The sequence below is a fragment of the Urocitellus parryii genome, chromosome 1, assembly GCF_045843805.1.
Source record: "Urocitellus parryii isolate mUroPar1 chromosome 1, mUroPar1.hap1, whole genome shotgun sequence".
Taxonomy (NCBI): Eukaryota; Metazoa; Chordata; class Mammalia; order Rodentia; family Sciuridae; genus Urocitellus; species Urocitellus parryii.
Window position 1 is genome coordinate 134,852,460 of NC_135531.1, and position 27,851 is coordinate 134,880,310.

General features: G+C 51.8%; 1 protein-coding gene across 1 annotated transcript in view; it reads right to left on the reverse strand.

Moving 5' to 3' along the window:
• Window positions 1–1,071: 1,071 nt before the first annotated feature.
• Window positions 1,072–27,851, reverse strand: part of Jade2 (jade family PHD finger 2) — a 46,632-nt gene continuing 19,852 nt past the window's right edge. The window contains exons 5-13 of the mRNA XM_077801647.1: window positions 26,613–26,770; window positions 21,673–21,833; window positions 20,874–21,085; window positions 19,238–19,405; window positions 17,729–17,845; window positions 16,141–16,605; window positions 5,732–5,849; window positions 3,007–3,138; window positions 1,072–2,033 (exon numbers count right to left, since the gene is read on the reverse strand). Coding sequence (XP_077657773.1) covers window positions 1,225–2,033; window positions 3,007–3,138; window positions 5,732–5,849; window positions 16,141–16,605; window positions 17,729–17,845; window positions 19,238–19,405; window positions 20,874–21,085; window positions 21,673–21,833; window positions 26,613–26,770 — 2,340 coding nt within the window. The 3' untranslated portion in view covers window positions 1,072–1,224. The remainder of the gene's footprint in view (window positions 2,034–3,006; window positions 3,139–5,731; window positions 5,850–16,140; window positions 16,606–17,728; window positions 17,846–19,237; window positions 19,406–20,873; window positions 21,086–21,672; window positions 21,834–26,612; window positions 26,771–27,851) is intronic.

A 27,851-nucleotide genomic window follows, 5' to 3' on the forward strand; every position in this document is an offset into this window, starting at 1 on the left:
GTTTTCACGGAATTCCTTTTATGTTTGTTCCCTGAGCTATCACCCTGGGGCCACTCCACGGAAAACTCTTCAGAGCAACTATCTGGGACCTAGAGGTCAGGAAAGGTGGGGTGAGGCAGGGTGGGGTGGGATGGGGGTACAAGGAACAGGATTAAGGCGCCAAGGGACACAGGTACAGGAGAACATCCAGCAAGACTTCAACCAGCCCCAGCAGGCCGACACTGGCCTGCTCTGGCCCCGGGATCCCACTGCTTGTTGGAAGGAGGTGTTTCCAAAAGGAAACCGAGGAAGAAGCTCATCTTTAGCAGGACTAAGAAACTTGAAAAGGCAAACGGTCTGGTCTGGCCAGCTCCACGTGGGAGTGACCAGACTTTAGCCGAGACTGGCCCCGAAGGAAGGAAGTTGGAGCCCCAGAGTGATTCTCTGCAGTGGGCTGGTCTGAGCCCCACGCCCCTGGCTGGGCACTGGCCCTCCCTTGGAGCCCTCCACCGGCACTGGTGGCTGGCTGTTTGGGAGTCCCCTGAGTAAATGAACAGCTCAGGAAGGATTCTGGGAACCCCTTCCCAGAGCTGCTGGGCTGGGCACTGGCAGGGGCAGAGCAGCAAGGGAGGGGAGGGTGGTGGGGTAGGCGGGCAGGCCTCAGATGATGTGGGTTGGTCAGGAACCAGTGGGCCCCCTGCGCCCCCTCAGTGCTTTCTCTTATAAACTCGTTGTGCTTGTGACAGTGAGTAGACTCTGGCTGGGTTATCATTTATTATACTTCCTTGGGGATCAGTGGAGTGCAGCAGGACCCCCCCCCTTATGGGCCCCAGTGTGATCTGGGGGCAAGGTGGGGAAGGCCCTGGGCTGGCCCATCTGCCATGAAATAATGCCCAAACGACAGTCTGTCACCCAGTGGCAGCGGGCTTGAGTCCTGAGCGCTTCTTCACCTTGCCTACATCTAACCAGAAGCCCAGCAATGCTGCGTGGGCCGGGACAGAGGTGGCACACAGGACCTGGTATGGTCCTTGTGGCCAGAGATATGGAAGGAATCCTAATGTCCTAGGCCAGCACAGAGGAAAGACAACAGTGTGGAATTCAAAACTCTCTATATTAAAAATAAAACCACAACAGAGTGGCAGCCTCAAGGGTCTGGGACACTCAGCAGAGATTGGAAATGGCAGTTGTGACTGGGCTGAGGCCTTATAGGGACCAGGGCAGGACCTGGGACAGGGGTAGGGTGAATTAGGAGGCCAGTACACCCATGCGGACCACCTCCTCAGCCCCTGCCTCTCGGGAACCCCGCTGTACCCCGCTGTCGTCGGCCTCTACATCCGAGTCGCTCATCTCCCCATCAGAGAAGTAGCCATCAGTCTCAGTGTCAAAGTGTAGGCTGACCTTTGGCCTCTCGGCCACAGCAGAAGGCGGTCCTGTCCCAGCATCAGGCCTGGCACCCAGTGATCTCCGGGTGGCTTTGCTCTCACGGGGTGGCCGGAGCCGACCCAAGGGCTTGGGGCTCACCGTAGGGCCAGGCACTTGCACATTCGAGTCAGCAGCCATTGGGACTGCCTCGTCTGGGGTCTCAGGAGCCAGTGGAGGGGGGCTTTTGGGGGCCGCTGGGATGGGACAGTCCCCAGCTGTAGGGCTGGACGGCAAGTGAGAAGACGTCCGCCGTGGTGGTTTCCTGGCAGGTGGCCCCTGCCCACCCTTGCCACTGCCTGCCTCCTGGCCCCAGGGCTTCTTGGGGGCTTTGTCTGGAGTTGTCCGCGAACCATCCTGCAGCGGTGGTGGTTTCTTCTTGGCAGGCAGGCGGGTGCGGGCCCGGGCTTTCCTGGCAGGGTCGCCAGGTCGCAGGGAGGGGTCTCGCATGAAGCTGAGCAGCGTCTCCTCGTCCTGCAGCAGCTCTTCTGACAGCAGCCCCGGAACGGGGTCCTCACGGTGCCCGTTGTTCAGTGACCACTCACTCATGGCCATGTCCTCTGCTGTGATCTGCACTGACTGTGCCAGCCAGCTGTTGAAGAAGGTGCCGTCGATGGGGAATGAGGTGGACAGCCCTGACCAAGGGAGAGAGAGGGAAGGTGAGATGAAGCGAGGGCATGTCCTGCCCTTTCAGGAGCCCTTGCCCACCCTCCTTCACGACTGACCCAGGTGAGCTATCCCATTGGGCCCATCCCTCGCCACCACTTTCTCCCGAGAAAGACAGCCTACTCCCAGAGTTGGCTTTATAAATTTTGGAGTAGAAATGGTACTTGCCCAAATCGCTAAGAATCTCAAGGTGGCAAAAGCAAAGAATAAACCAATGACAGCGGCCCTGTTTAATCAGGTTTTCAGGGAAGGAAGAACGGAGAAAAACGACCTCTAGCCACCAGGGGGCGCTGCCTCACCATGTGGGTTCTCTCCGAGCGCTAGCAGCAAAACACCCAGCACAATCAGGGTAGGAAGGTATCAGGGCCTCCCTTTAGAGATCACTCAAGTGTCCCCATCTTGATGTGCAGGGACATAAAAGATGACCTGGGGCTTCTGTGCTGAGGTGAGGTCTGGAAGGGATCTCTACCCTGCTGTCTGAGAAGAACTCTTAAGTGTGTGACATCCCAGAGTCAGAGCCCGTGAGGGCTGCTCCGCCCAATGGGGCAGGAAGAAGGCCTGTGACATAAAGGCAGACTGCCACTCCTCTGGATCTCTCTGGGTTCCATTAAGGTTCCATTAAGGTTTGCTGGAGTTGAAGGATGAGACCATTTAAGGGATAGGCAGGAAGAGAAGGGGGCGAGGATTTCCGGCAATTCTCCCTGCTTAGCCTGGTGCTGGCCTATGGCCCTCTGTGACAATCTAGCACCCTGGACCTGAGTTCCACAGCCTCCATCCACATCTACAGAAGGGGAATTTCTCAGGATGTCAGGTGGGGCCCTGAGACCCATCATCTCCTTTGTGGCTAGAAGTTGTAAGCACCTGGCCTTATGTGGGAGTATGGCTGCAAGCAGGTGACAGTGTGAGCTTGTGTCTGTGGGGTCAGTGTGGCCCCTCACTCACCCAGCTGCCCCAGCACGGAGTCTGGCCCAGCCTTCACTTTCTCTTTCTTCTCAGGGCTACTGCCCTTAGGGCCTTCGTGACCTTTCTTCTTTGAGTCGCTCTTCTTGCCCTTTGCTCTCCTCCCAGACCGCTCTGTGTCAGGAAAAGTGAGAGGAAGGAGATGATTACACCAGGTAGCCTTGGTCTGGACCACCATCACTGAGTGGTAGCTTAAGAATCATCAGCCCATGCACAGCCTCCACTGCACCCAGGTCAAAGCCAGGGGCTTGTGAGCACTGTCAGGGGAAAGCTGGTGTGGGACCAAGGGCTAACTGAACACTGCTGCCATTTGGGGTCTTGAGGAGGGCACGAAGCCAAGAGGAAAGGCTCTTGCAGAATGTTAACTTCAGTCTGATCTGAACAACTTAAACCTTGGGAGAGTCCTGGACAGTGGGAAGGACGGCTGGACACAAGGGTGGAAAGAACATCATGTGAGGGGCAAGAGGCTTGGATTCCAGTCCTAACAATCCGGTCAGCCCCCTTGAGCAAGTCTCCTGCCTTGATCCCTGGTCTGCATCTGAGGTCAGGCAGCAGATGGGAGATTCAGGCTGCACACCTGGCTCTCTTTATCTTTTCAGTCCATGATCACCTTGCAAGTCTAGGGGAAGAACATGGAGGAAGGGCGGAACTGCCCTGAATCCTCCTAGCTTCTTGGCCACAGGCAGGATGGATTGCTGCCCAAGGTTCAGAGAAAGTGGAGGGATGTGGCCCCAACTCTTCTGCTGGTTCCCAGAGCAACCTCAGGCCTCAGTCTCCTCACCTGTAACATGGACCCCATGCCTGACACTTTGCAGGAGGCTCTCCACTGCCCTTGGACAGTTGAGACTCCTTCCCCTAGACCACAAGACCTGCCTATCTCACTCTGGCTAGCCCACAGCCTCGTCTGAGGTACCTCCTTTCCCCAATCTGCAGTCACGTCAGAGTCATTCCAGGTTCTCTACCAACACAGGTTCTGGCCTCAGTCTCCAAATATGCTACTTACTTGTCTTGTCCTTCACCCAGTTCAGATCCAGGCCTCCACTGGGAGGCCCTCCCAGCCTACAGGGACAGATAGGACTCAGCAACTTATGTCCCACTCTGGAGGTCATGGGTCACAAATGTCACACTAGTATGGGTATCAACTTCAGGCAGGGGCAAACCAGTCTTCTGTCCAAATGTCCTGCCTTGAACAAAGCTGCCTATTATCAGGAGAAGGAGCTGTTATAAATGTCCCCAGACCCAAGGACCCAAGGAGGGATGCAAACTCTCCAGTTTCTTGTTTTCTTTCTTTTCTTTTCTTTTTGGTAGTGGGGGTTGAACCCGGGACACTTTACCAGTGAACTACATCCCCACCCCTTTTTGAATTTTTACTTTTTTTTGAGATAGGGTCTCATTAGGCTGATCTCAAACTTATAATCCTCTTGCCTCAGTCTCCTGAGTAACTGGGATTACAGGTTTGTATCCTGGCCAGACCCTCCAGTTTCTAGGATCCTATGCCCCAGGGCACTGTCCCTGCCTTGCCAACCTCAGCTTCTTTGGCTGTGGGAGTCTTGTGTGGGTGTCTTTGCAGCCAGATGTGTGGCCACAGTCAAGTGCTAGGGAGTATCAGTGTCACCACTGATACCTCTGTCCCTATACTGCCACTGACTATAGCTTTGGGATACCGTTATCTTTTCTCCAGATGGTAAGGCCTATGGGGACAGGAACCCTGGGCTTCTGAATGATTAAAGAGAAGACAAGGAGCCTGGAAGGAGGCTACCAGCCAGCCTTTGTTCACAGTGAGCTCAGCATGGCATGACCCGCCCTGACCCAGCACCTGGAGCTGTCGATGGCAGTTTCTTAAGCCAGAGTGGGTGGCGATCCCAAAGCACACGGAGGCAACTCAGCTTTTGGCAAGGATGTGGGGAGGACCAGTGCTCAGTCGCCTGCTCAGAGGGTAGCCTAGCAGCTCCCCTCCCTCCTCTTCACTCTGGGCCCAGCCTGACCTTAAGGCTGAGCTGGCAGTGGCAGCCGGTGGCTGGCTCAAAAATCTCTCTCCACTCAGCTATTTCTGCTGTGTGCGAGTTCAACGTTAGGGCACAACTGCTTTAGGTTAAGCCCTGCCCTTCTTAACACGTCCACACTCCAAGAAGGGCCCCACGTTTGGCAATATCCACAATTAACCCATAAGATCAAGGTCAAAGCTTCTCTGCTTTCCAGAGCTGTTTGATACATGCAACAGAATACAGAATAAGAAGGCAACAGGGAAAATGCTGCTAACTAACACAGGGCCTGAATCTGGTCTCATGGCGTCAGAAAGAAGGAATACAAGGGCTCTGACCCAGCTCAGCTGCCTTTCTTGTACTGACTCCCAGGAACATGGGGGTTCAAAGAAGCTCACAAGTTTCCTGCTTGTCCTGCCTCACTTCAGCAGAGAGCTCCTAGGACTTTGGGTTTGTACCTGCTGCTAAGCTGAGGTGACTCAGTGAAACAGTAAAGCCCCCAGGGGGCAGGTCTTGTGCCCACATTTTAAACTCTGGCTCCTTGCCCACCACTACAAGCTGGACCTTGGCAAGGACCTCTCTGGGCCTAGTAACTGGATGCTGGAAAGAGAGGGGCTGATACCCCTGGCTTTACACACATGCCCCCCAAACACACCCTCCTTGGGATCCAGCCCTGTACCCGAGTGCACACAGAGGTGGCGGGTGGCCAATAGAGAGGCTCCTACCTCGACACAGATCCTGTTCAATAAGTTTCATCTGCAGGTGGAATATCTGCTCCTGGAGCTTGCAGATGGCGTGTTTTGTTCTCTCGCGCCTTGTCACCATGTAGCACAGATTTCTAACCTGAGGAAACACAAGAGAGATCTCCCACTTTACTCATAGCAACCACCCCAGATCTCTCACATCTGGGGGTCACTGCTGAATAAGGAAGCACCTGGGATAGAGGTTACTGCTGCTGCCTACCCTGCACAGGACATCTGGAAATCAATTCCCATCCAGTGAGTGCATCCCCGGCCATGTGATCCAGAATATGGAGTCAAGAGGAGCCTAGGCCCTAGGGCCCTGGCTGAGCCAGAGCCAGCAGGGGCTGCCTGGTTAGCTCAGCCCAGCAACTGTACCTTCCTCCCCTGGTCTTAACCTTCAGGCCTAGGGCTTGGGATGTGGTTTAGTGCTAGAGCACTTGCCTAGCATGTGCAAGGGCTGGGTTCTATCCCTAGCAATGCAAAAAAACCACCACCAACAACAACAACAACAATAACAACAACAACAAAACACATAAAGAAATGAACTTCATGGGGCTGGGGATGTGGCTCAAACGGTAGTGCGCTCGCCTGGCATGCGTGCGGCCCGGGTTCAATCCTCAGCACCACATACCAACAAAGATGTTGTGTCTGCCGAGAACTAAAAAATAAATATTGAAAATTCTCTCTCTCTCTCTCCTCTCTCACTCTCTCTTTAAAAAAAAAAAAAAAAAGAAATGAACTTCTTGGGCTGGGGTTGTGGCTCAGTGGTAGAGCACTTGCCTAGCATGTGTGAGGCCCTGGGTTCCATCCTCAGTGCTACATAAAAATAAATAAAATTAAGATATTGTGTCCAACTACAACTAAAAGAAAAATATATTAAAAAATTTTTTTAAAAGATTAAAAAAAAAAAAAAGAAATTAACTTCTAGGCTGAGCCAGCCATTCTGTCTCCCAAGGCCCTTCCAACATGGTTGTTCTCCTTTAAGTCCACAGTGACCCAAGGCTCATCAGGGCCTCTCCAGGTAAGTCAAGTTTATCCTTCACCTCCGGTCCAAGGCCTGCCTTTCCCAGCAAAGAAACTCCTCAGACACAAGGACTGTGGCAGACACCAATACTTGTCCTGAGGCACACATGGCCCTATAAATTTGGAGCTAGAGATTAGGCAGAATGGCTTTGAAAGCAGACAGGCAGTCCTAACCCACCTGTGCCCAGCTTGCAGCTGCCCCACATCTACCTGCTGCACTGGGACCCGAGCCAGGTCTGTGCTACTCTGACCAAGGCTCCCACACCCACATGGCCATAGTCACTCAGCCATGTGGCAGACTTCCGTAGCAGAAAGTTGCAGTGGTCTCTCTGACTTCCTTAGGCCAGCTGGGAAGAGTCCCTAAGGGGCTTTGAAGGCATCCTACTTATTAGCCCATGGGACATGGACACATCCTTCAGGTGGTCTGGAAGCACATGAAAGATGGACCACATCACACTTGCCCTCTTGGCACCTTACCCAGCTTGCCACCGTCACTCACTAGCTGCTCTCTCACAACTTCCTGGGGCACAGATTTGGGTTCCACCCCCATGAGACCCTTCCATGGTCTGCCATCACCTTCTGCTCAGAATGGAGTCTCCAAGGAGCAATGGCAGTGGCAAAGCTGCTCAGCTAAGTCCTGGGTCCTAGCTGGGTTTGTCCTCTTCAAGGCAGAGGTCAATCTGATTCTGAACCCCTGTTTGTTTGGCATGACCACCACTTCTCTGGGGCCTGAGGGTAGCTGTGATCAGACTTCTCTGTGGGGTCTAAGCATCCCTCTTTCCCTCCTGAGCCTAGTCATGAAGGAGATCCTAGAACAAGGCTTGCACTAGTTCCAAGCCTCTGCAGGACGGGCTCTGTAAGGACTTTCCATGGCATTATAAGGTGGTGTGTCCATCCCCAGCCTACACCATGAATACCAGATCTTGTGGAGTGGAGCCCCAGGTCTACTATTCACATGGCCACCACCTCCTTAAGGGACAGCCTGGGGCTGCAACTACTTAGGAATAGCCTGTAAGTTCTTCTCTCTGGAGTCCTGGCATGGCCTGCCTTCTTCAAATCCTGAGCTTCCTCAGGACCGCATTCTAGCCAAAATCCTCCCCATAGCCCTAAGTACCAGCTAAAGCTCTTCTTTCTTGTGTGGGGCCCTGGGCTTTGTAGTTAGCAATGCCATGGGGAGTCCCTTTCTTCCTAGGGCCTGCCACCCAGGAGGGCAGATAAATGCTGACCAAGTGTCAGAGAGCCCTGACCCAGAGCTGGGGAGAGGAGCCAGGCTTCCTGGAAAAAGGGACAGCTAGGCCTAGCAGAAGTTGATCACATACATCCTGGAGACAAGGGATCCACAGTAAGGCCAATCAGTGAAGGGGCATGGCCAGGCCCAGCATCAAGGGAGCATTGAGGACAGGCAAGACCAGAAGGGGGAAGGGCAGGCTCTGAGCTCTGACTGAGCCAGGCCAAGGGAGGCTGTGGAGGGATTCTGCAGAGGGGTGAGCTGAAACCTCAGAGTCATCCTGGATGACCTGCTCTCTTCATCTGCACCCATCACCCCCCATCAGTTATATCCATCGTCTTTCCTTGTGACCCTAAGTCCCTATAGCTCCTAATCCTCCCTCATCACCTATCATGTGGATAAGAAGCCATCAGACTCATCTGCTATCCCATAGAAATCTTGAAACAAAATCAGACCACTTCCTCTTTCCCTTACAACCTCCCAGGGCTTCTATACCAGGTGGAATGGTGTCCCCCCAAATTCATGTCTGCCGGGAACCTCAGAATGGGCTTTCTCTGAAACTGGGTCTCTGTGGTTGTCATTGGTTAAGATGAGGCCACACTGAATTAAGATGGGCCCTTAATCTGACTGATGCCCTTATAAAAGACCATGTGGCAATACAGGGACATAGAGACAGTCAGGGAGACTATGGCATGAGAGTAGAGGCACAGACTGCAGTGATGCACCCAGGAGTCCAGCAATTCCAAGGCTTCCCAGGACCTCCAGAAGCTAGGAGGGGAGAGTGGAACAGACTCTCCCTGGAGCCTGCAGGAGGAACCAGCCCACTGACACTTTGACTTTGGACTTCCAGCCTCCAGAACCGTGAGGACAAATTTCTGTTGCTTTAAAGTCATCTAGCTGATGCTACCTCGATGGACAAACCTAGGATACAAACAGAACTTCCCTCATGTCTCATCTCATGGCTTATGTCCCACAGCCTAGCAGGTCTCTTCTCTCCCTGTCCTGCCCACTTGCACTCTGGGACCCTGGTACACATTCACCCTTGGCCTGGGAGGCTCATCATCCACCTGCTCATGGCTGGCCCCTGTCCTTTAGCTTTGGGCTCAAATTCACCTCCAGAAGGTCATCCCTGGCTCGAGCATCTAAGCAACCCAATATTATTCTCCTTCTCACAGCCTGGCCCATTCCTCTCTAATAGCCATATGGACTCGGAGGTGAGGGGGTAGACTTGGAAAGGGAAATGGATCATGGTTATTTTGTTGTTCCCAGCCCAATCAGGGCTATTTTGGAACTTAAAATATAAGCCAGTCATATCTAATCTAAAGAGAAATTCATCAAGGTCTAACTTTCAAAACATTTCTAGAACATGCCACCCTGGAGTTTAATCCACCCTTAGACCTAACATCCAAAGGTGAGGAACCAGATGAAGTAAGGTCCTATGTTGCAATTCCCCCCCCCCCAAATCACTGAGGGCTATACTTGATTTCCTTGTAAGATGTAGATATAGTTTGTCTCTGATCTGAAACTCTTTTTATTTATTTATCTATTTATTCATTCATTTATTTATTTATTATTGATATCAGCAGTACAGGGAATTGAACTCAGGGCCTCACGCATGCTAAGCAAATGCTCAACCACTCAACCACAGCCACATTCCCTTCTGAAACTCTATAAAAGCAAGGCTTCTCAAGACAAGCCCAGGGGGCTGGGGATATGGCTCGAGCGGTAGCGCACTCGCCTGGCATGCATGCGGCCCGGGTTCGATCCTCAGCACCACATACAAACAAAGATGTTATGTCCGCCAAAAACTAAAAAATAAATATTATCTCTCACTCTCTCTTAAAGAAAAAAAGACAAGCCCGAATGAATCCCTGGCATCAAAGTCACTGCAGTGGGTAGTGGATTCTTAGGCTTAGGGGACACCTAACTCTAGGGGTGAAGCCTTAAATACACATTTTAGACAGAACTGCAGACTCAGAGAACTACTTGCCTCAGGTCAGGGCCCATCTATAGTGAAGTGCATAGGAAACGAGTTAAACAATGCACTGTGGCATGGGAGAAAAGATAGCAGAACTTCTGCTGGTGTTTTATTATTATTTTTGGAACCTATTAAAAAGTCTGGTTACGTTTATTCTATAATACGCAGTGGTAGCGAAGAATGAGATACTTAAAATACACATCCTGCAGTATCAGCTCAAACTCTTTTACTGATAAAGACCAAACTGCCTGGGGATTCAACTCCAGAGACAAGAATGCTTCCTTCTGTAGAATCCCGATGTTCTTTGATTGGTACTTTGGTCACACTTTGACCACCAGATCCACTAGTTGAAGGGGGCTTACAGAGATGGATCCTTTAACATCTACTTCACCCTGAAATTACCTATTAGTTTTCTAATTTCTTTTTTTAAAAGACATTTTATCAGTTGTTGGTGGCCCTTTATTTTTATGTGGTGCTGAGAATTGAACCCAGTGCCTCACACATGCTAGGCAAGCGCTCTACCACTGAGCCACAACCCCAGCCCCTAGTTTTCTAATTTCTTAGTAACACAATAATCTCAGTAACATGACAACATTTTACTGCATGTAAATACTGAATTCCTTTATCCTATGGCTTCTGGGAGACGAAGTATTATCTCACTTTAGAAGCTCGCATAGACCCATAGGCTCCTTACACTGTCATTTTTTTTTCTTACTATAAAGTTAAAACATTCTCATTTTAAAGATAGCAGTGCAAAAATGAATCAAGAAGAAAACTAGGAAAGTTCCCATAACTAGGGCAGGGAGTGGTAATAAACACAAGTTTTATTGTTTTTTTTTTTTTTGCTACTAGGGATTGAATTGAGGAGCGCTTAAATACTAAGCTACACCCCCACCCTCCCCACTGAGCCCCAGCCCCAGCCGCTTTGGGCCTTGTTAAGTTGTGTCCCACAGTTTTACTGTTTTTTTGTTTTGGTTTTGGTACTGGGTGTGGAACCCAGTGCAAAGCACATACAAGCCCCAGGTGGCTTTTTTGTTGTTTATGTTTTGTTTTGGTAGCAGGGATTGAACCCAGGGAGCACTTAATCCCAGAGCCACATCCCCAGCCTTTTTTATAGTTTACTTAGAGATAGGAACTCTGAGTTACTTAGGGTGCTAAATTACTGAGGCTGGCTTTGAACTTGCTGAGCAACATCTCCAGCTCTGTTTTATTTTGGAACAAGGTCTTGATCAACTGCCTAGCCTGGCCTTGAATTGGTGATCCTCCTGCCTCAGCCTGCTGAGCTGCTGGAATTCCAGGTGTGTTCCACTGCGTTGGGCTCAGTCCCCAGGTTTTACATTAAAAAAAAAAAAAAAAAAAAAAAAAAAAAAAAAAAAAAAAACTTTTTTTTTTTTTTTTGAGACAGGGTCCTAGTTGCCCAGGCTGGCCTAGAACTTGCATACCCCCGACGCCCCCAATTTTTCACTCCTTCAAAGGTACAGACAGATTTATTTAAGAAAGTAGATACAGATTCAAGAGAGAATGGGAGAAATCTCAAGGAAGGGAACTGCTGGGCTAAAGCAAGGAATAAATCTCATGGGGGCTCTCTCCAGAGCCCTCTGGAAAGAGAGCTGAACTTGCCATCCTTCTGCCTCAGCCTTGGATTAAATAGCTTGGATTAAAGCTCACACTGTTGCACTTGGCCAGGTTTATTTATTTTATATATATTAATTTCTATATATTATTATATTTAATATAAATTAAATACTTTTAGTTGTAGATGGCACAATACCTTTATTTATTTGTTTATATATATGGGGTGCTGAGGATTGAACCCAGTGCCTCACACATGCTAGGCAAGTGCTCTACCACTGAACTTAGACCCCAGCCCCCAGGTTTTATATCTTGATGAAGTTGTACCGTTAATCAATGAGTTTTAGAGAGAGCCTGGGTGTGGGGCTGAGGAGCAGGGAGGACTCAAAGCTGGATGTTGAGTTAGAATGGACCAGTGTTGGGGTGCTCCCAGAGAAGTGGAGGCCAGGGAGGAGCAGGCATCTTTAGTGTGCGATGTTTGAAGGGGACGTACAGAGCTGGAGTTCAGGAGGGAGATATGGGTTGAAGCCAGTTCTCTGTTACAGGAAAAGCTGTGGAATAGATACTTCAGACAGAGGAGCCAGGGAAGCAGGACCTTAAGGCTGACCTGGTCAGAGCATCCATGATGAAAAGATTAAGGCCAAGGTCAAGCTTGAAAGCACTGACAACCAATGCTTCGGGCGAGGGATGAGGATGGACAGTGGGAGGTGGAGGCTGCTGGTGACCAACACAGAAGGCTCTTAGATGCAGTAGTGGTGAAGAGCCTGGCCACAGGAAGCAAATCCCATGAGGGATGACAGGAAAGGAGAAATGAGGAGGGCAGTGGAGTATCCCACGACCCCAGGGAGGTGGGAGGCAGGACTGATTGGTTCTAGTGCTGGTGGAAAAGGTCCTGAGGAGGGGATAATAAAGGGCAGAGTTGGTTCCCTGCAGGTATAAACTGGATAGAGGTTCTTTGAGGGGAGGAAGGAAGGCAGCAAGGACAGAGATGGGGTCCAGGGGCTCACTGGCAGGAAGTGGAGGTCTCTGGTCTGAGGAAGAGATGAGCTGTCTGGTAATGGACAGGGAGAGCCATAGGGGAGGTGGCAGGGTTGGGAAAATCCACCACACTGCTGGACAAGGCTGCTGGCAGGTGTCTCGGGAATCCTTTGCTCACTGCTGTGGGCAGAGAGTATCTTGCGCTGCATGAGGCTCTTCCAGGGGTGTGGCCCCAGCACAGGGGCAAGGGTACAGGCACCCAGCTAATACCAGAGCCAGGGGTAGGAGTTTGGGGAGTTCTGTGTCACTGACCTGGGAGCAGTTGGAGGTAGTGACTAGGTTTGGGGGGAGGGACAGGGGCAGTAGGTGTTGAAGAAGTCCTGGAGGCTGAGGACCCAAAGATCTGGATAAGGTAGGCTTTGGTAGTGGGAAGTAGAGACGAGGGGACTATAATGTAGGAGTGAAGACCGTAAACAGAGTGATTAAATGACAAGGAGGAAGGTGGCAAATGTCAGGAAAGGGCAGGACCCATTTCATACTCAGCCCTTCTCTCCCTGGGAGGGGCAGCAGTAATGAGGCTGTGAGAGGGGCAGTGGTGTCCATCTTCAGGGCAGATGTGTGTCTAATAGGTACCTCTACCCTCCCGGCCTCTTCCCCAGGTCGGGTCCTCAAATAAACTCCTGGTAGTGAGATCCACAGCCATAGGGAGCAACACAGAGCCTGACCACCAGCGTGGTTGCTAGGGGACACTAGCTGGTGTTTGTAAGGCTGATGTTCAGTGCTGCAATTTTTCTGTCAGCCGTGAATAACTCCGGGAGGCGGTGCTGGTGTTATTTTCCTGAGCTGCCCACCAGGGCCAAGGCCTACGGCTGAAATGTTTAGGAAAGTGCATCTTCTGGGATGACCATAAATAAGGGATTTCATGCTATGGCAGTCCCAGATTCTGCTTCTCTCAGCAACCCCCTGCCTGACCGTAGAGGGACAAATCAATCAGGAAGGCTGCTTCCCACCCCCGGCACCAGGCCTGCCTCTTCAGTTGTTTGTGGAGCTCACCCTTGCAGCCCTAGGCTTGGCTTCCCTTCTAAGAGCTGAACACTGTACGGGGTTAGAGCATTGACAAGAATCGCAGCCAGCACCGGAGGGCACTGTGTTTAACCTCTGTCCCCGGTCTTCACGGTAACCAAGATCAGTTTGATTTTTATTCCCATTTTATAGACAAAGAAACCAAAACTCAGATAACATGGAAACTGAAACAAAGAAGGTGCAGAGCTGGGAAGTACTGGACAAGACACAGGCCACCCTGGGCTTCGATCTCAAGCCCTGCCCTACACCTCCCCGATGGATCCAGGCCAAGGTGGCCCAGTGCCCAGTCATAGGCTGGATACTCTTGGCTCTTGGCACTGGGCCATGGTAAGAGGCTGGGTCCACTGGCCAGGCCACCACCACCATGGGACTTTGCAGAAAGCCTCCGCAGCAGCAGAGTTCTATGCGTGGCCATGAGAGGCCTTGGTGCAGGAGCACTGAGGGGGTGCCCTGGCTCACTACTATCTCTGATGGTCTTCCTCCTCAGCCTGCCAAGGCTGGCCTCCCCTTGCCCTGCTCCCAGCTGGTGCCCACCATCCTAGCCCTGTGGCTGCTGTGGAAGCCACAAGACAAGACCCACATGAGCCACAAGAGCTGCACAGACATCAAAAATTGCCCTGACTCCTCTTTCTGGAGAGGACACCTGCCTTGGAGGGGGTCTGTCGAAGTCCTGCTTGCCCTGGGTCCCCGGGAGCCTGCTCAGCAGGTTTGCTGGCAACTTAGCCTCAAACCCTGGCTCCACCTGTACCCGCCGACACAGGGGTTGGGAGGTTAGGGCACTGATATAGGGATGCTTTTGCCTGGGAAATTTACAGAATAGAGAATGAGCCAACGTTGCATTTCCTGACTCAAGCCCTCCCGCAGCTCAGCTCTGAAGTCTCTAGAAAACAAGCTCCTCTAAGGCTTCCTGTCACCTCATCTCTCTGAGCCCCAGTTTCTTCCTTGCTCAGTACAGCTGGGAGGATAATCTTCTTTTCCAGGATGATGATTACAGAAGTGAGATGATTCCTGAACCTTCACATACAGCCTAGCCAGGGTCAGGGCTAGGCTGGAGGGCTGCTGCTCAGCATGACCAGGGAGGTTAGATTTGATGGGTCACTTGGGAACAGCAGGAGCAAAGCAGCTGTTTATACAAGAGACCCTGGGAATGGGAACTTGGGGGTGGCCTCAGGACAACTCTGGAAATGTCTTGGTCTCAGAGGGCTAGTATCATGCCCTTACCCTGTGTGACAGAAGGCCAGGCTGCCCAGGAGGTGGTGACTCCAAGGCAGGTGGCCTTGCCCTCTGCCCTGGCTACAGCAAGAAACATGTGACCCCTCCCACCCCCTCCTCTTCCTTTTGACCTGGTTGTAGGCTGGGAACTGCCAAGCAGTAAGTCCTCTCTCAGGCCACTAAGGTCACTTCCCCTTTTGTCCAGGCCCCAAGGCAGATAAATGGGGGAAGAGGAATGGGGAAATTGGGTCCAGCTACCTCTGCACAGCAAAACACTTGCTGAGATGCTTGACCCATTTTACAGATTGCTCACCAAGTTGTGGGTAATAAAAGTAGATGCCTCAGATTACACAAAAGCTTCCCTGATGCTTCCACCCAGGGCTGTTTCCTGGAGCATGCCAACTCATTCACGGCAGTCCTGCGACTCCTCCTCCCTGGGGAGGATTGGAAATCCCAGGTGCAGTGAGACCATCCCTATTTATTTATTTATTTTAGTGCTGGGGATTAAGCTCAGGGGCACTCGACCCCAGCCTTATTTTATATTTTATTTAGAGATAAGGTCTCATCAAGTTGCTTAGTGCCTTGCTTTTGCTGAGGCTGGTTTTGAACTCATGATCCTCCTGTCTCAGCCTCCCAAGCCACTGGGATTATAGGCATGCGGCGAGACCATCTCTATTTAAATCTCGCCTGTGCAGCTTGCAGACATTGTGGTCCACCAGCCCAGCCTCACAGGATCTACTGGCCACTCCAGGCTTATCCCTCCACTCCACGCGGGCTGTAGACCCTCAATGCCTGCACCCATGCTTTGTGCCTCAGTTCTGTCTGCGAGGTACCCACTGGGAGCCATATTCACACCTGTGTACCCAGACCCGCACAGCATAGGTCAGTGGGGCAGCTTGGGAAGCTCCAGTCCCTCTCCTGCCTGATTCTAAAGCTCACATGTTAGGACCAGGTAGTGCCGTGGAGGCCAGAAGTGGGGCAGAAGTGATTAGGAGCCAGGCACCTGGACCTCTGCCTCAACTCTGACGCTCCCCAGCCTCCCTTCCTTGGTAAGGTTACCTTCACCAGAGGCCAAGAAAGCTCTAGGACCAAAGATATTCAAAGAAGCAAGAGCTGGATCCTTCTGTGTTCTGTAAAGTATCAGTCCCCCCCGCCCCCCGTACTGTCCACGACTTGGAAGCCCTCAGCCCCTTAGCTGATCTCAGAGCAGGGCACTTGGCTAGGGTCCACAGCGGCCAGGTGAGTCCTGGCTGGCTGTCCCAGGGCAGTGAGCCAGAGCAGAAAGGCCTCCTGAGGTGGCCTACCAGGGCTACTCACCCTCTCCAGGTCCTGCCTCAGGTGTGTGAAGAGCTTCAGGCGGCGGTAGAGGACGTCCTGCTCCTGCTGGGCCAAGTTGTCCACCTCATCGGTCTTGGGCGTCAGCAGCGGCTGGTTGGCATTGGCTTTCCTCTTCAGCTTCCAGTACTGGTAGATGAAGTCAACCAGCGCCTCAGCCAGGTCCAGCCGCTCGGCCACCTCAGCCGGCTCCACCAGCTCGTAGAAGTCTTCTTCCAGCTGCTGCAGCCTCTGTTTGCGCAGAGTCACCTTTTCCATGTCCTCAATGGCCTGGCTGGGCTCTGTGGGCTCGGATGTAGGCTCGCACCGTGGGCCCCCATCACTGTGCTCCTGGCAGAACGACTTGAACTTGACCTCATCGTTGTCTGCTAATATAGTCCGCATTTCTAGGCCATGGTCAAAGGCGCACGTGACATGGAATGCAGTGACACAGGAAGGCATTGAACACTGGAGGGAGAGAAAGGCAGCATGAAAGCAGCCCTGGTGGGAAGGAAAAGGATATGGGACTTGCCACAGAGCTCCACTAACAATGCTGAATGCCTGCGAGTCCTACATAAAATGGCATGGGCTCCCAATGCCCTGCCTGGGATGGAAGGAGTCACAGGACAGAGGAGCCCTGGGACACCTGGAAAGGTAACAGATTGGCACAACACACCCCTGGGGAGTCAGCAATCAGAAAATGATTCTGTGACCTCTGGGGACAAGCTGCATTTCTGTGTGGGCAAAATGACTCTGAGAGCAGAAGGCATCAAAAGAAAGGCTGATGACGGGCCACGCCTCCTCTACTACTGCGACATCATCTAAGGCGGGGATCCTCATTGCCAATCTGGGAGGAGGGGCTGAAGTCTTGCCCAAGGCAGCTGAGGCCTGACCCTCCCTTCCAGCCTTGTTTCAGCAGCAATACCCTCAAATATTAGGAACCAGCAATGCTGCACTCAGAAACCCTTCTGAAGGTCTTATAAATGGGTGAAGGCTCAGGTAGTGTTTGCAAACAATTCCGTTCCTGAAGAGATGAGACAGAAAAAGATGCCCCCCACCCCCAGAGATATCAGAATCACATGGGACCTTGACAGCGTGCCAATTCTCAGTTCTAGACCTACTAAATCAGAACCTCTGGGAAGGAGGCCCAGCAATGTGTGTTCAATAAGCCCTCCCGGATCTGATGCACACTAGATTCTGGGAACCAAGGCAGACTAGTGCAGTCCTGTGGCAGGAGAGCCCATTAGCTCAGCTGGAGGGGAAATTTGATTCCCATTCCTCCCAAGTCAAGCCTGATGTCTAAAGCAAGGTAAATGTCTTTATTAAGCCTAAAAACACTCTCAGGGAAAGCCAAGTTCTCAGCGCTCCAATGGGGTGGTGAGCCACCCTGTCTCTGGAGGACCTGAGGATAAAAAGGAATGCTCACCTCCTCCCAGGAGTAATCTTGAGTCTGGACCCAGTCCCACACCTCCTGGGCCCATCTGTGGTCCCACCGCAGTAGCATAGGGGCAGGGTGGGGTGAGGGCAGGGAGAGGATAGAGACTGCAGTCTGTTTTCCAGGAGACTCCAGGGGGTGAAATGGGCTTCGTACCTGGATGCAGGTGCCTGTGCACTCCTTGCAGAGGCTGCAGGACAGAGCCCAGCGGCTGGCTGGAATATGTGAGATCTTGGTGATGGGCTCCATCTTCTCTGGACAGCCAATGCTGACCTGAGCAGGACATAGGGAACTGTGTCAATCCCCAGTCTGCCTCCAGGGAACCCTGTCACATGGGGGCTGCCCACAGAAACCAGGTGGTAGGCAGAAAGAACAATGGCTGAGCCTCTGAATCCCAATTCCTGACCCCAAACAGGTCTGAGTCCCTCCTCACCGTCCCAAGCTATCTGCTGGGCAAGTTGTGTGCTCATCTGTGACTAATCCTGGACTGTGACTGAGGGACAATGCACATGAGCATCATGTACAGTTGACAGGATGACTGTGCTGGCCTCCCACAGAAGTGCTTCTGTGTGTGTGTGCATGTGAGAGAGAGGGGGGAGAATGTGCGAGGTCCCTTTTCCTTCTGCATCTCGTTAGCATCTATAACTTATTTTAATTTCATCATTTTTCCTAGACACCAAGAACAGGCCTTATGGAAATCTCCACTTTGGGGTCTTCAGGCCGCTTGCGGCCAAGAGGGATGTACCTTTACTTAGCCCTGCCTAGGGGGACAGGTCTGCATATAAGACCTCTATAGGGCATCGGCCCCAGGAGGCAATACACATTCATCTGGCCATGTCTGAGAATAGAATAAGGGCCCCTCTCTAAAGGTGGGGTCCTTGTTGGTTCTGTCTCTGCTGTGTCCAGGCCAGGCAACACTGAGAGGTAGTCCCAGCCTTTAAGATGCTGCTCTGAAAGCCAGTGGCTTCTGCTGACACAAATGACCACCATCACAGAAAAGTCTGCAATGTGGGCCTCCCTGGTCTATGAACCCAGGAAGGGTTACCTGGCTCATTTCTGGACACAGGCAGCATAGGAATGGGGTCTCAATCCGCACAGCACACCGTAGGGCTGGGGCTGAAACTCTAGTGAATTTCAGCATTTCACATTTTAAAGAAAATGAATGGTATTCTAGGAGACTGGGGGCCTCTGCTGACGTGTGGACCCAGCCTGTAGCCTGTGGCCTTCCCACCTGGCCTCAGCCACAGGCAGACCCCTCCTTCCCAACCACAGCCAGAGCGACAGGCCTGCTGTCCAACTTTTCATTAGGCTTGATGCTGGTTTTCTTTCAGGTCAGAGGGATTATTTGTGGTTTAAACCTGCAGACTAACTGAGGTTGGAACCACTACCCACATTTTGATAGCTACCACAGCCTGTCCCCTACACGCAGCTAACTGACTTCTGCCCAGACTTTAGATCTACCTCCTGAAATGCCCAGCAGTCCACCATCCCACTTGCCTACCTGAACTGTGCCCAACCCGATGGACCGCTGCCCCAGTTCTTCCCAACCTGTCACTTAAAGACCCCTGTGCTGTCCCATGGGTTCATCCCCAAGTTCTCAGTTCCATGCAAACCTACTTCCCCAGGTGCTGATCCCTGAGCTGCCACACCCCCACACCCACTCACCTCAGGAATCCACAGGGCGCAGCTGACGTGCACCCACTTGGTCCCACTTCGGGTGGGCTTCAGGGCTCCTCCTCGCTTGGGGCAGAGCAGGCACTTTGGCTGGACTCCCAGGGCACACGTCCGGCATAGCCAGCTGCCTGTAGGCACCTTCAGGATCCCATAGCAAGCCTGGGGAGAGAGCAGGGTGGTCACGAGTCAAAGGCACTAGCCAGTCTGTGCCTGGACAGCAGTCAGCTCCTCAGGGTTGATGAGGGCTCCTAGAAAGCTCTCTGCCTGCGTATTTCAGTCCTCCAGGAAAGGGCTCAGGCCTGCCCTCTGCTGGAGGAGGCTCACGTTAGCTAGCAGTTCCTAATCAGGACGAACTTGGGAGGGTCCACGATCCCCTCACAAGTTGAATAAAAAACTGGTTATCTATTTCCTAGAACCAAGGCCCACAGTTTTCATCTGTTTCTTAGGAATCTGAACAGGGTTCCTCCTGGTCATGTCTAGAGCTTAACAGAGATACTGGACCTAAGAGCTGCTGGGTGGAAGGGACATGGATGTATGAGGGTCACACTGATCACCCCACCTGCAGTCCCTCCTGAACTCCCCAGGGTCTAGTTCAGCAGCAGTGGGTACAGATGGCCTCAAAGTCAGGGTCAGAGTGGGTCCACTGGGTACCAGTCAGTTGTTCAGAAACAAGGCCCAGAGATACCCAAGACCTGGAGCCTGAGGGCCCAAGATCAATTGGGGGTGGGGAGGGGACTATCCAGACTATATCTAGTTTATAATACCAGGAATGGTAGTAAGTACTCACAGTACTTACTCTACTATACTAAGCAAATAACTCATAATAAACAATTCAAACGTCCCCCACTTTTGGTACCCAAGAGTGTTTAATCCCTGAGCCACATCCCCCATAATTTTATTTTGCTTACAGAATTGCTAAATTGCTGAGACTGGCTTCGAACCTACGATCCTCCTGCCTCAGCCACCCTCCCCACCAGCTGCTGGGATTACAGTCATGCATCACCAGGGCTAATTTAAAGATTTGACAAGTCTTTTTTTTTTTTTTTTTTTCTTCTTCTCAGGGCTGGGATAGAGCCCAGGGCCTCAGACATGCTAGGCATGTCTATATCACTGAGTTACATCCCTAGCACCAATAACTCACTTTTATTGATAGTTGAGGGAAAAAGAGGCCCAGACCCTGCTTGTGTGTTCACTTACTCCTGAAACATTATCTAGGGTCACACAACTTGTGAAGGACCCAACCATGTTTTGAAACCAGTCAGGCTGGCTCCATGCTTGGCTCTCAATCACTACACTGTGCTGCTACTTCTTTTAAAGTTCAGGACATGAGAAGTGAAGGGAGAGTAGAGTAGGGTAGGATGATCCACGGGGGTGTCTGAGGTAGATGGGAGAAGACAGAAAGGCAACCCAATGGGCATTTGCTCAAGTCTGGCTGTGGGGCTGAGTCAAGGGCCCTGGTATCCCTAGAAGCTCAGGGCATCCATGGCATTGCCTCCCTCCCTCCCTGCTAAGGGAGGTAGCTCACAGTATCCCTGAGCGCCTGCAGCCAGATCGACCAGCCCCGACAGGGGTCCACCCAGGCAGCAGGTACATTCATCACCAGGTCAGGGAGGAGAGGGCTGCCCACCTGGTGCACACAGACGTTGCACTTGTCACAGAAGACCATCTCATTGCCATCCTCACCCTCAGGGGAGCGGCACACGTCACAGACCACATCCTCATCATACTCAATGCCCAGCCCCTCCTGCGTCTCAATGGCCCGGGCCATATTCTGGTGGCACAAAGTCTCCAGCTCCTCCAGCACACGTTCTAACGTCAGCTCGTCCAGCTTGGGCCTCTCTGTGGGGAGAACAGTAGTGGGTGGTATCAGGAATTCTGGGCAGACGTATGGAAGATTTTTTGCTTGGCCACCATGTGCTCTGGGACTCAGCTCCACCCTCTAACGATGGAACAGGCTGGACCATCCTATCACAAAGGCTCCTGACCTGTATGGTGTTCTCATTGTAGACAGCTGGCCTGAGACTACACATGTATGTATAGAAAGCATGGAATGCTGTGTGCAGCAGGCATTTCCAAACGTGGCTGAACAGGGCAGACCTGGTCCTTCCTTGACACATCAGTGGGCTTTAGCCAGGATGGTAATACCCAATGCCTGGGCCCTGCTTGTATGTTTACTTACTCCTACAACATTCATGTCTGCTGCAATAGTCCCAAGAACCCTGTGAATCATGCTATTATTGCAGCCACCTGACGGCTGCAAAATCTTCAGGATGCACAGGATACTAAATAACTATACCTATCAATAACGCAGAAGTCACTATTCCCCAGTCTCAGCCACTGTCTTTCTAGAGGTGAGGATGCTGCGACTGGGAAGGAAACCCTCCCTCCCTGTCCTGATTCCATTCCTAGCACAGAGGGTCACCTACCCATCTCCTTGAGCTCGGAGTTGATAAGCTCCAGCCAGTAGGCGTCAATCTCGTCCAGGTCATAGCGGCTGCCCTCTGGCCAATCAGGCTGGGAGCCCTCACCAAGTGCAGAGTTGTCTGGGGATCCCTGTGCAGGGGGGCCTTCCAGCGGTGGGAGGATCCTAGGAAATCAAGAGGGGTTGTCATGAAGGGAAGGACCCTCAGCCGCCAGGCTCGGGGGGCTCCAATGAGCTGGTCAGTGAGGAGCTGGTGGCCAAGTGTGAGGTCTGACTTTTGATGCCCTGTATATCCCCTCCTCCTATTTCTTCCTCCACCATCTGCCCACCCTGCCAACACTCGGATGACTATGGGTACACAGGAAATATAAGACCTAAAGGGCTATGGAGAAGCCCCAGCTCACTTCATAAACATCCATGACCAGCCAGAGCCCATCTCCACAGTCCCCCCACCAGGGTGGCTGGGCCTAAACTGAAGCCTCCTGATTAGCCTGGGCCTGTAGGAGGTGTCCCAAGTGACATCCTAAGCAATGCCCTGTGCCAGTCACTTGGGAACAAGTAGGATAGAGCCAGTTCGGATTTCAGTCCTTTAACATACTCCTCCAGGTGGGGAGGGGCCAGGGATTGATTAGCTACCCACTTTCACAAGCCCTGGTCCCTCCTTCACCAACAGCCAGAAAATGCCCTGGTCTTAAGTAGAACTGTGGCCAGTTCTCCTCGGGGGTGTGAGGGGGCCCAGCCAGGTTCCAGTGCTACAGCCCCAGATACAGCAATGCCCAACACCTGTCCTTCCCCAGATCCTGTACATAAGCAGCAAATATCTTAGGTTACTTGTCTCCCCACCAACACTGCCCAGGACGGAAGCAAAGTCTCCCGCATACAAAATTGCACCCACCATGGTCCCAGGATCACATCCCAGCTCAGCTCTCCCTTGGGGACACAGCTCTGTCTCTGATGCAGCTTGGAAAGGCCATGGCTACATGTATAGATTACATCACAGCTCCCCCATTGAATGTTCTCATCCCCAAAATGGGCTAATGACATTAGTACCTACCTTATACAGTTAGTGAGAGAATTGTAAGGATTAATGTGTATAAAGTTCTTAGAAAAGTGCCTGGCACACATACATAGTTAAGGGGAAATTTTGCCTTGTGAGGAGGTCAGTGTCCCCTCAGCTCAGCCCTATGCGGTCTCTCAGATCCTAATGCCAGTTCAAAATGCCAACGCTTAGCCAGGTGCAGTGGCTACTCAGGAGGCTGAGGCAGGAGGATCACAAGTTCGAGGCTACACTGAGCAACTTGGCAAGATGTTGCCTCAAAGTAAAATAAAAATTTTAAGAAGGGCTGGGGATGTAGATTAGTCACAGAGCACTCACCTAGCACATAGGAGGCCCAGGTTCAATCCCCAGTACCAAAAAAAAAAAAAAAAAAAAAAAAAAAAAGAACAGAACACCAAAATACCAGCTCTTCCCACCCCCCACTGGTTGCCATGGTTATTGCCTGGGAGCCTGGCCTCCATCTGGACAGCACTGCCAGGCCTGAGAGGCCCCTCACTTGCCTGGGAGGCCTCCTAGGGTCGGAGGCAGGGCTGCCAGGGGCTGTGACTCAGCGCACACTGTGGAGAGGAGGGCAGGGCCTGAGATGGCAGAGACATGGCTGAGCTGTGGGGAGGGCGCCTGGGCTCCAGGAAATGCCCCAGGTGTCAGCAAGAGAGGCAGGAAGGTGGCAGGGGACAGGGAGGCAGAGGCCCAAGCAGGAAGACAGGCCTCCAGGCCAGAAGGGAGGCCTAGAAAAGGCTGAGGGGCAAAGAGAAAGGGAAAGGGCTGGCACCACCTTAATGATGTCGGTGGCACCCCACCATCACCCTGGGGGGTTCCAATCAGAGCTACACCAAGACCCGAGTCCAACAAAATGCTGCCTTTCCCGGTGAAACAGCCATTTGAACTAATGCTTCCTTTTAAGCGCAGCCTGTCATTTGGTCACGATCTGGCTTTGTTTGTGCCCTAAACATATGCTTAGTCAAGGGTTTGGGGCAGCTCTCATCCAAATGCCCAGCTGCTGGCACAACACTACCTAACCCTGCTTGCCCTGTCAGCTGTTACCTGGCCAGACCTCTAGGGAACAAGATCAGTGTCTTCTCTCTGGGGAGCCAGGGCTGAAGGACTCACACCAGAAAAATGCATTTCCTGGGACTCCCATCTTCACCTGTTTGTCCCCTTCTTGCTCTAGCTATCAAGGAAGATCTCCTCCCAGGCATGGACTGACCTGCCCAATGGACATGGCATGGAGGTCAGCTGGAGGACCACTGGGTAGAGACCTATAGGAGAGAAAAGAGTCTCTATCCCATTAAGAGACATTCTCCAGAGGCTGGCTGGGCCCTGGGCTTTCTGGCTATACTAAGGGGGTGGTACAGGCCCTCACTCAGATTTAGAGGGTGAGGCGGGCAGATATGCCCAAAAGGCCAGGGAGGGAGGGATAGAGGGGCTGGGACAGTAACTGGGGAGAACAGTTCGAGCCAGCAGGCATAAGGCTCTTGCTCTGGGCCCCACACAGATAACCCAAGGCTTGCTCGTGGGGCCTATGATTTCCTGGCCCAGCCCACTAGGCCCCAGCAACCCTGCAGGAAAGTCCCCAGAATTTCCCAACTTCCTCATCTATAAAATGGGGACAGTACTCTGTACTTTACAAGGCAAGTAAGATCATTAAATGAGAAAATGAACATCCCAGGCTCAGTACAGCAAATCATCAGGCTCAGAGCAGCTCTGGCAATTCTGGCCATGATGGCCGCCACGCAGATAATCAGACAAGGGTTGTGCAGTAGGAGGCATCCAGGGAGATGGATGGGCTGGGCTGGGCTGGGGAAGACACAGATGGAGGCATGGAGAGCTCGCCAAGAGAACACCCGTCTTATCCCTTCCAAACCATGGACAGGCAGGGAGCGCCTGGCTCCTGTCATCCTGGTGCAGCTGTGCATATGCTGGGAATGCACGTCATGAAGCCAAGGCAGCCCGAACATGTGCTCTCCTCTTGATGTCAACAGATAAAGTACCCTACAGGCACACTGAAACTAAGCTACTGGTGTGGCAGCATCTGCAATTAATTACCTAGGTCTGTGGATGTTTCCGGAACCACCTGACATTGACATCAAGTACAAAGGACAGACTGCTGGGGCAGGCCCGATCAGGACTGGCTTTTTTCTGCCCAGTAAAGTGGCCTGCCCCTTCTCCTTACCCTGGGCCCTGGCACATGTGGTGACAACTTGGCATGTGTATTCTCACCACCACACCATCAGGCAGGTTCTGGTGTTATCCCCATTTCACAGAGGAAGAAACTGGCTCAAAGAGGTCAAGCCAGAGTTTTCCAGTCTGCCTAGGTGAGGGCACAAAACTGGCTAGGAGCTTCAGCCATGTTGCTGGCCCTAGAAAATGATGTGGAGAACAATCTCTATTGTCCAATTCATTCACTGATGCAGCATATACTCCCAAGGGGGCCATTAGAGAAGTTCAGACCTTCCCTTATTCTCAGAAAGTCCCAGCCAAGAGTTGGTGGCACTCAGCCCTCAGAAGTTATTGGACGAGGAAAGGCCCTCCTCAATAGCCAATCCCCACAGAGCACCCGACAGGGTTGAATCTGCTTCCCTTATGATCCTGTGCCCAGCACAAGGCTGGCACTAAGGTTCTCAATGTCTATGAGCCAGTCAAAAGTGTGGTTGCCAGGAAGCGATGGTGCCAATGTCAAGGGAGGGAACAGCTGTGATCTTTGCCCCAAGCTTGGTCTACATGAGCTCTAGCAAGAGCCAAGGCTGCCAAGGCCAGAAAGGGGCTGCCAATAACCCGAGCTAACCTGCTCAGGCAGGCGGGTGGGTGGCGAGGACAAAACACCAGGCCCTCCTGCCTTGAGGGTTCCTCAGGGTGCAGAAAGAAGCACCTGACTGAGCTCTAGTTGGAGGCACAACCTATGGCAATGTGGCTACATCCTGCAAGAGCACCCAGGGGTCTCAGTACTCCATGAAACTGGAAGGCTCCAAAGCCCAGTTAAGACTTCTCTCTGACTCAGACCCTCTCTAAGAACTCCTTTAAAGGGCCTTTTAAAAGAAGATAAGAGCCAGGCATAACACCTGTAACCCCAGTGATTTGGGAAGCCGAGGCAGAGGGATCACAAGTTCAAGGCCAACCGGAGCCATTTAGCAAAACCTTGTCTCCAAATAAATAGGTAAATCAACAAAAAGGGCTAGGGATGTACCTCAGTGGTAAAGCACTTGCTTGCCTAGCATATGTAAGGCCCTGGGTTCAATTCCCAGTACTGCAAAAGAAAAGAAGGGAAAGAAGTTACGAGCATGGCAACTTAGCAAGACCCTGTCTCAAAATAAAAAATAAGGCCAGGAGCCAGGTATAGTGACACATGCCTGTAATCCCAGAGTCTCAGCAGGCTGAAGCAGGAGAATCAAAAGTTCAAAATTAACCTCAACAAATTACTGAGGCTCTAAGCAACTCAGAAAGACCCTATTCAAAATATAAAAAGGGGCATGGGGATATATCTCAGTTGGTAGAGTGCTTGCCTTGCATGCACAAGGCCCTGGCTTTAATCCCTGTTACCAAAAAAAAAGTCTAGAGATGTTTCTAATCGAGTCCGGAGTGACATCATTCTAAGAGTGACATCCCATTTCTAAGACAAGGAAATGGAGGCCCAGAGAGATCCGGATTCTGACCCAAGGTCACAATGAATGTGAGTGACAATTTGGATCCAAGCAGTCTAGCTCCAGAGCTGAGCCCAAACCAAGGTCCAAAGCCTGAAAAGTGTTTCTAGAGTATTTCTAGAATATTTTAATGATTTATCAGATAAGAGAACTGAACACGAAATAGACAAACTAGAAAGGAACTCGAGGACTGATAGGTCCCTTTCGGGAGAGCAGCCTCCCTTTCCTCCTGGGCACTGCCTGTCTCACCTCACCACCGGCTCTGGAATGGCCTCTGCCCCGGCGGGCACCTGCACACCTTTCTCCCATTCCTGTCGCCACGGGTCCGCCAGGATATAGTAGTCATCCGGGCTCAGCTGGTATGAATCTGGAATCTTCATGGCTGTGATCAAGTCTGTCCGGAAAACCTGGCAGGGTGAGAGAAGGGGATTTCAGATCACCTTGGGGTGGTCTGGACCATAGGCTATGGCAAGAGGCATATAAATGCAACCGAAGCGGACTTTCTGCCTGTTCACTTAGAAATAAACCAAAGCAGTAGGAACAACACCTTCTCTGAACCAGCATATGCCCTTCCCATAGTACATGTTCCATAAACACGAGGAACTGAATTCACACGGTTCTAACCTGTTAAAAAAGGACAGAATTTGAATGACCAATAGGATTTTTTCCTTCCTAAAAGGGGAGAAAAAGAATTGCAGAGAAAGGGCAAAAACAAAAAATAAACACGAACAAAAGAAAAAAAAACCTCAGAGGGCAGAAAGGCATCTGTGAATGTGATACAAAGAGAATTGTCATTAGAAGTTTAAAATTATGCTGTAGATTTGTACCCACAGGCACAAGGAGAGATATGAAACAGCACTAAATAGCAACCCCAGGAAAATACCCCTCATCCCACCCTACCCTTGTCCTGGAGATCTATGTGTGTGAGTCAAGTACTCTATCTCTAGACACATCCCTAGCCCAACCGCAGGAAAATAAAAGGCCATAGTGCAGGGAGAGGATGGAACTTGGAGCAGCCTGGAGAGTAACCATGTTATGAGTCAGGACCTCCAAGGTCCCACAAGAACAAGGACACTGTCTCCCGCTTCAGTGGTGTTCTTTACTACCACCCTCAGTGTGTGATGGGGTAGAAGAGGACAGTTGTCTTTTCTCTTCAATCTGTCCTCATTCCCTCAGTGCCAGCCAGCCCATGAGGCTACCTCAAAATGCTTTTGGATTTCTTGAGCACCTATCTACAGCTCACTCAGAGGGAAACTGGCTGTCCCCATTATTCTATTTGTTGTCCTCCACCTCCACCCCAAAACCATCTCCAAACACATTCCCAGCTGGCTCTGGCAATGCCTCCAGACTCCATTGCCTAATCCCACTGTGGTCCCCCCGACAAAGCACTGCTGTGGAAGATGGTGGTGCCTCTAGATACCATATGACTTGCTCAGGTACCAACTTCCCTGGTAATCATCACTTGAGAATCACAAGTTAAAGAAGAAC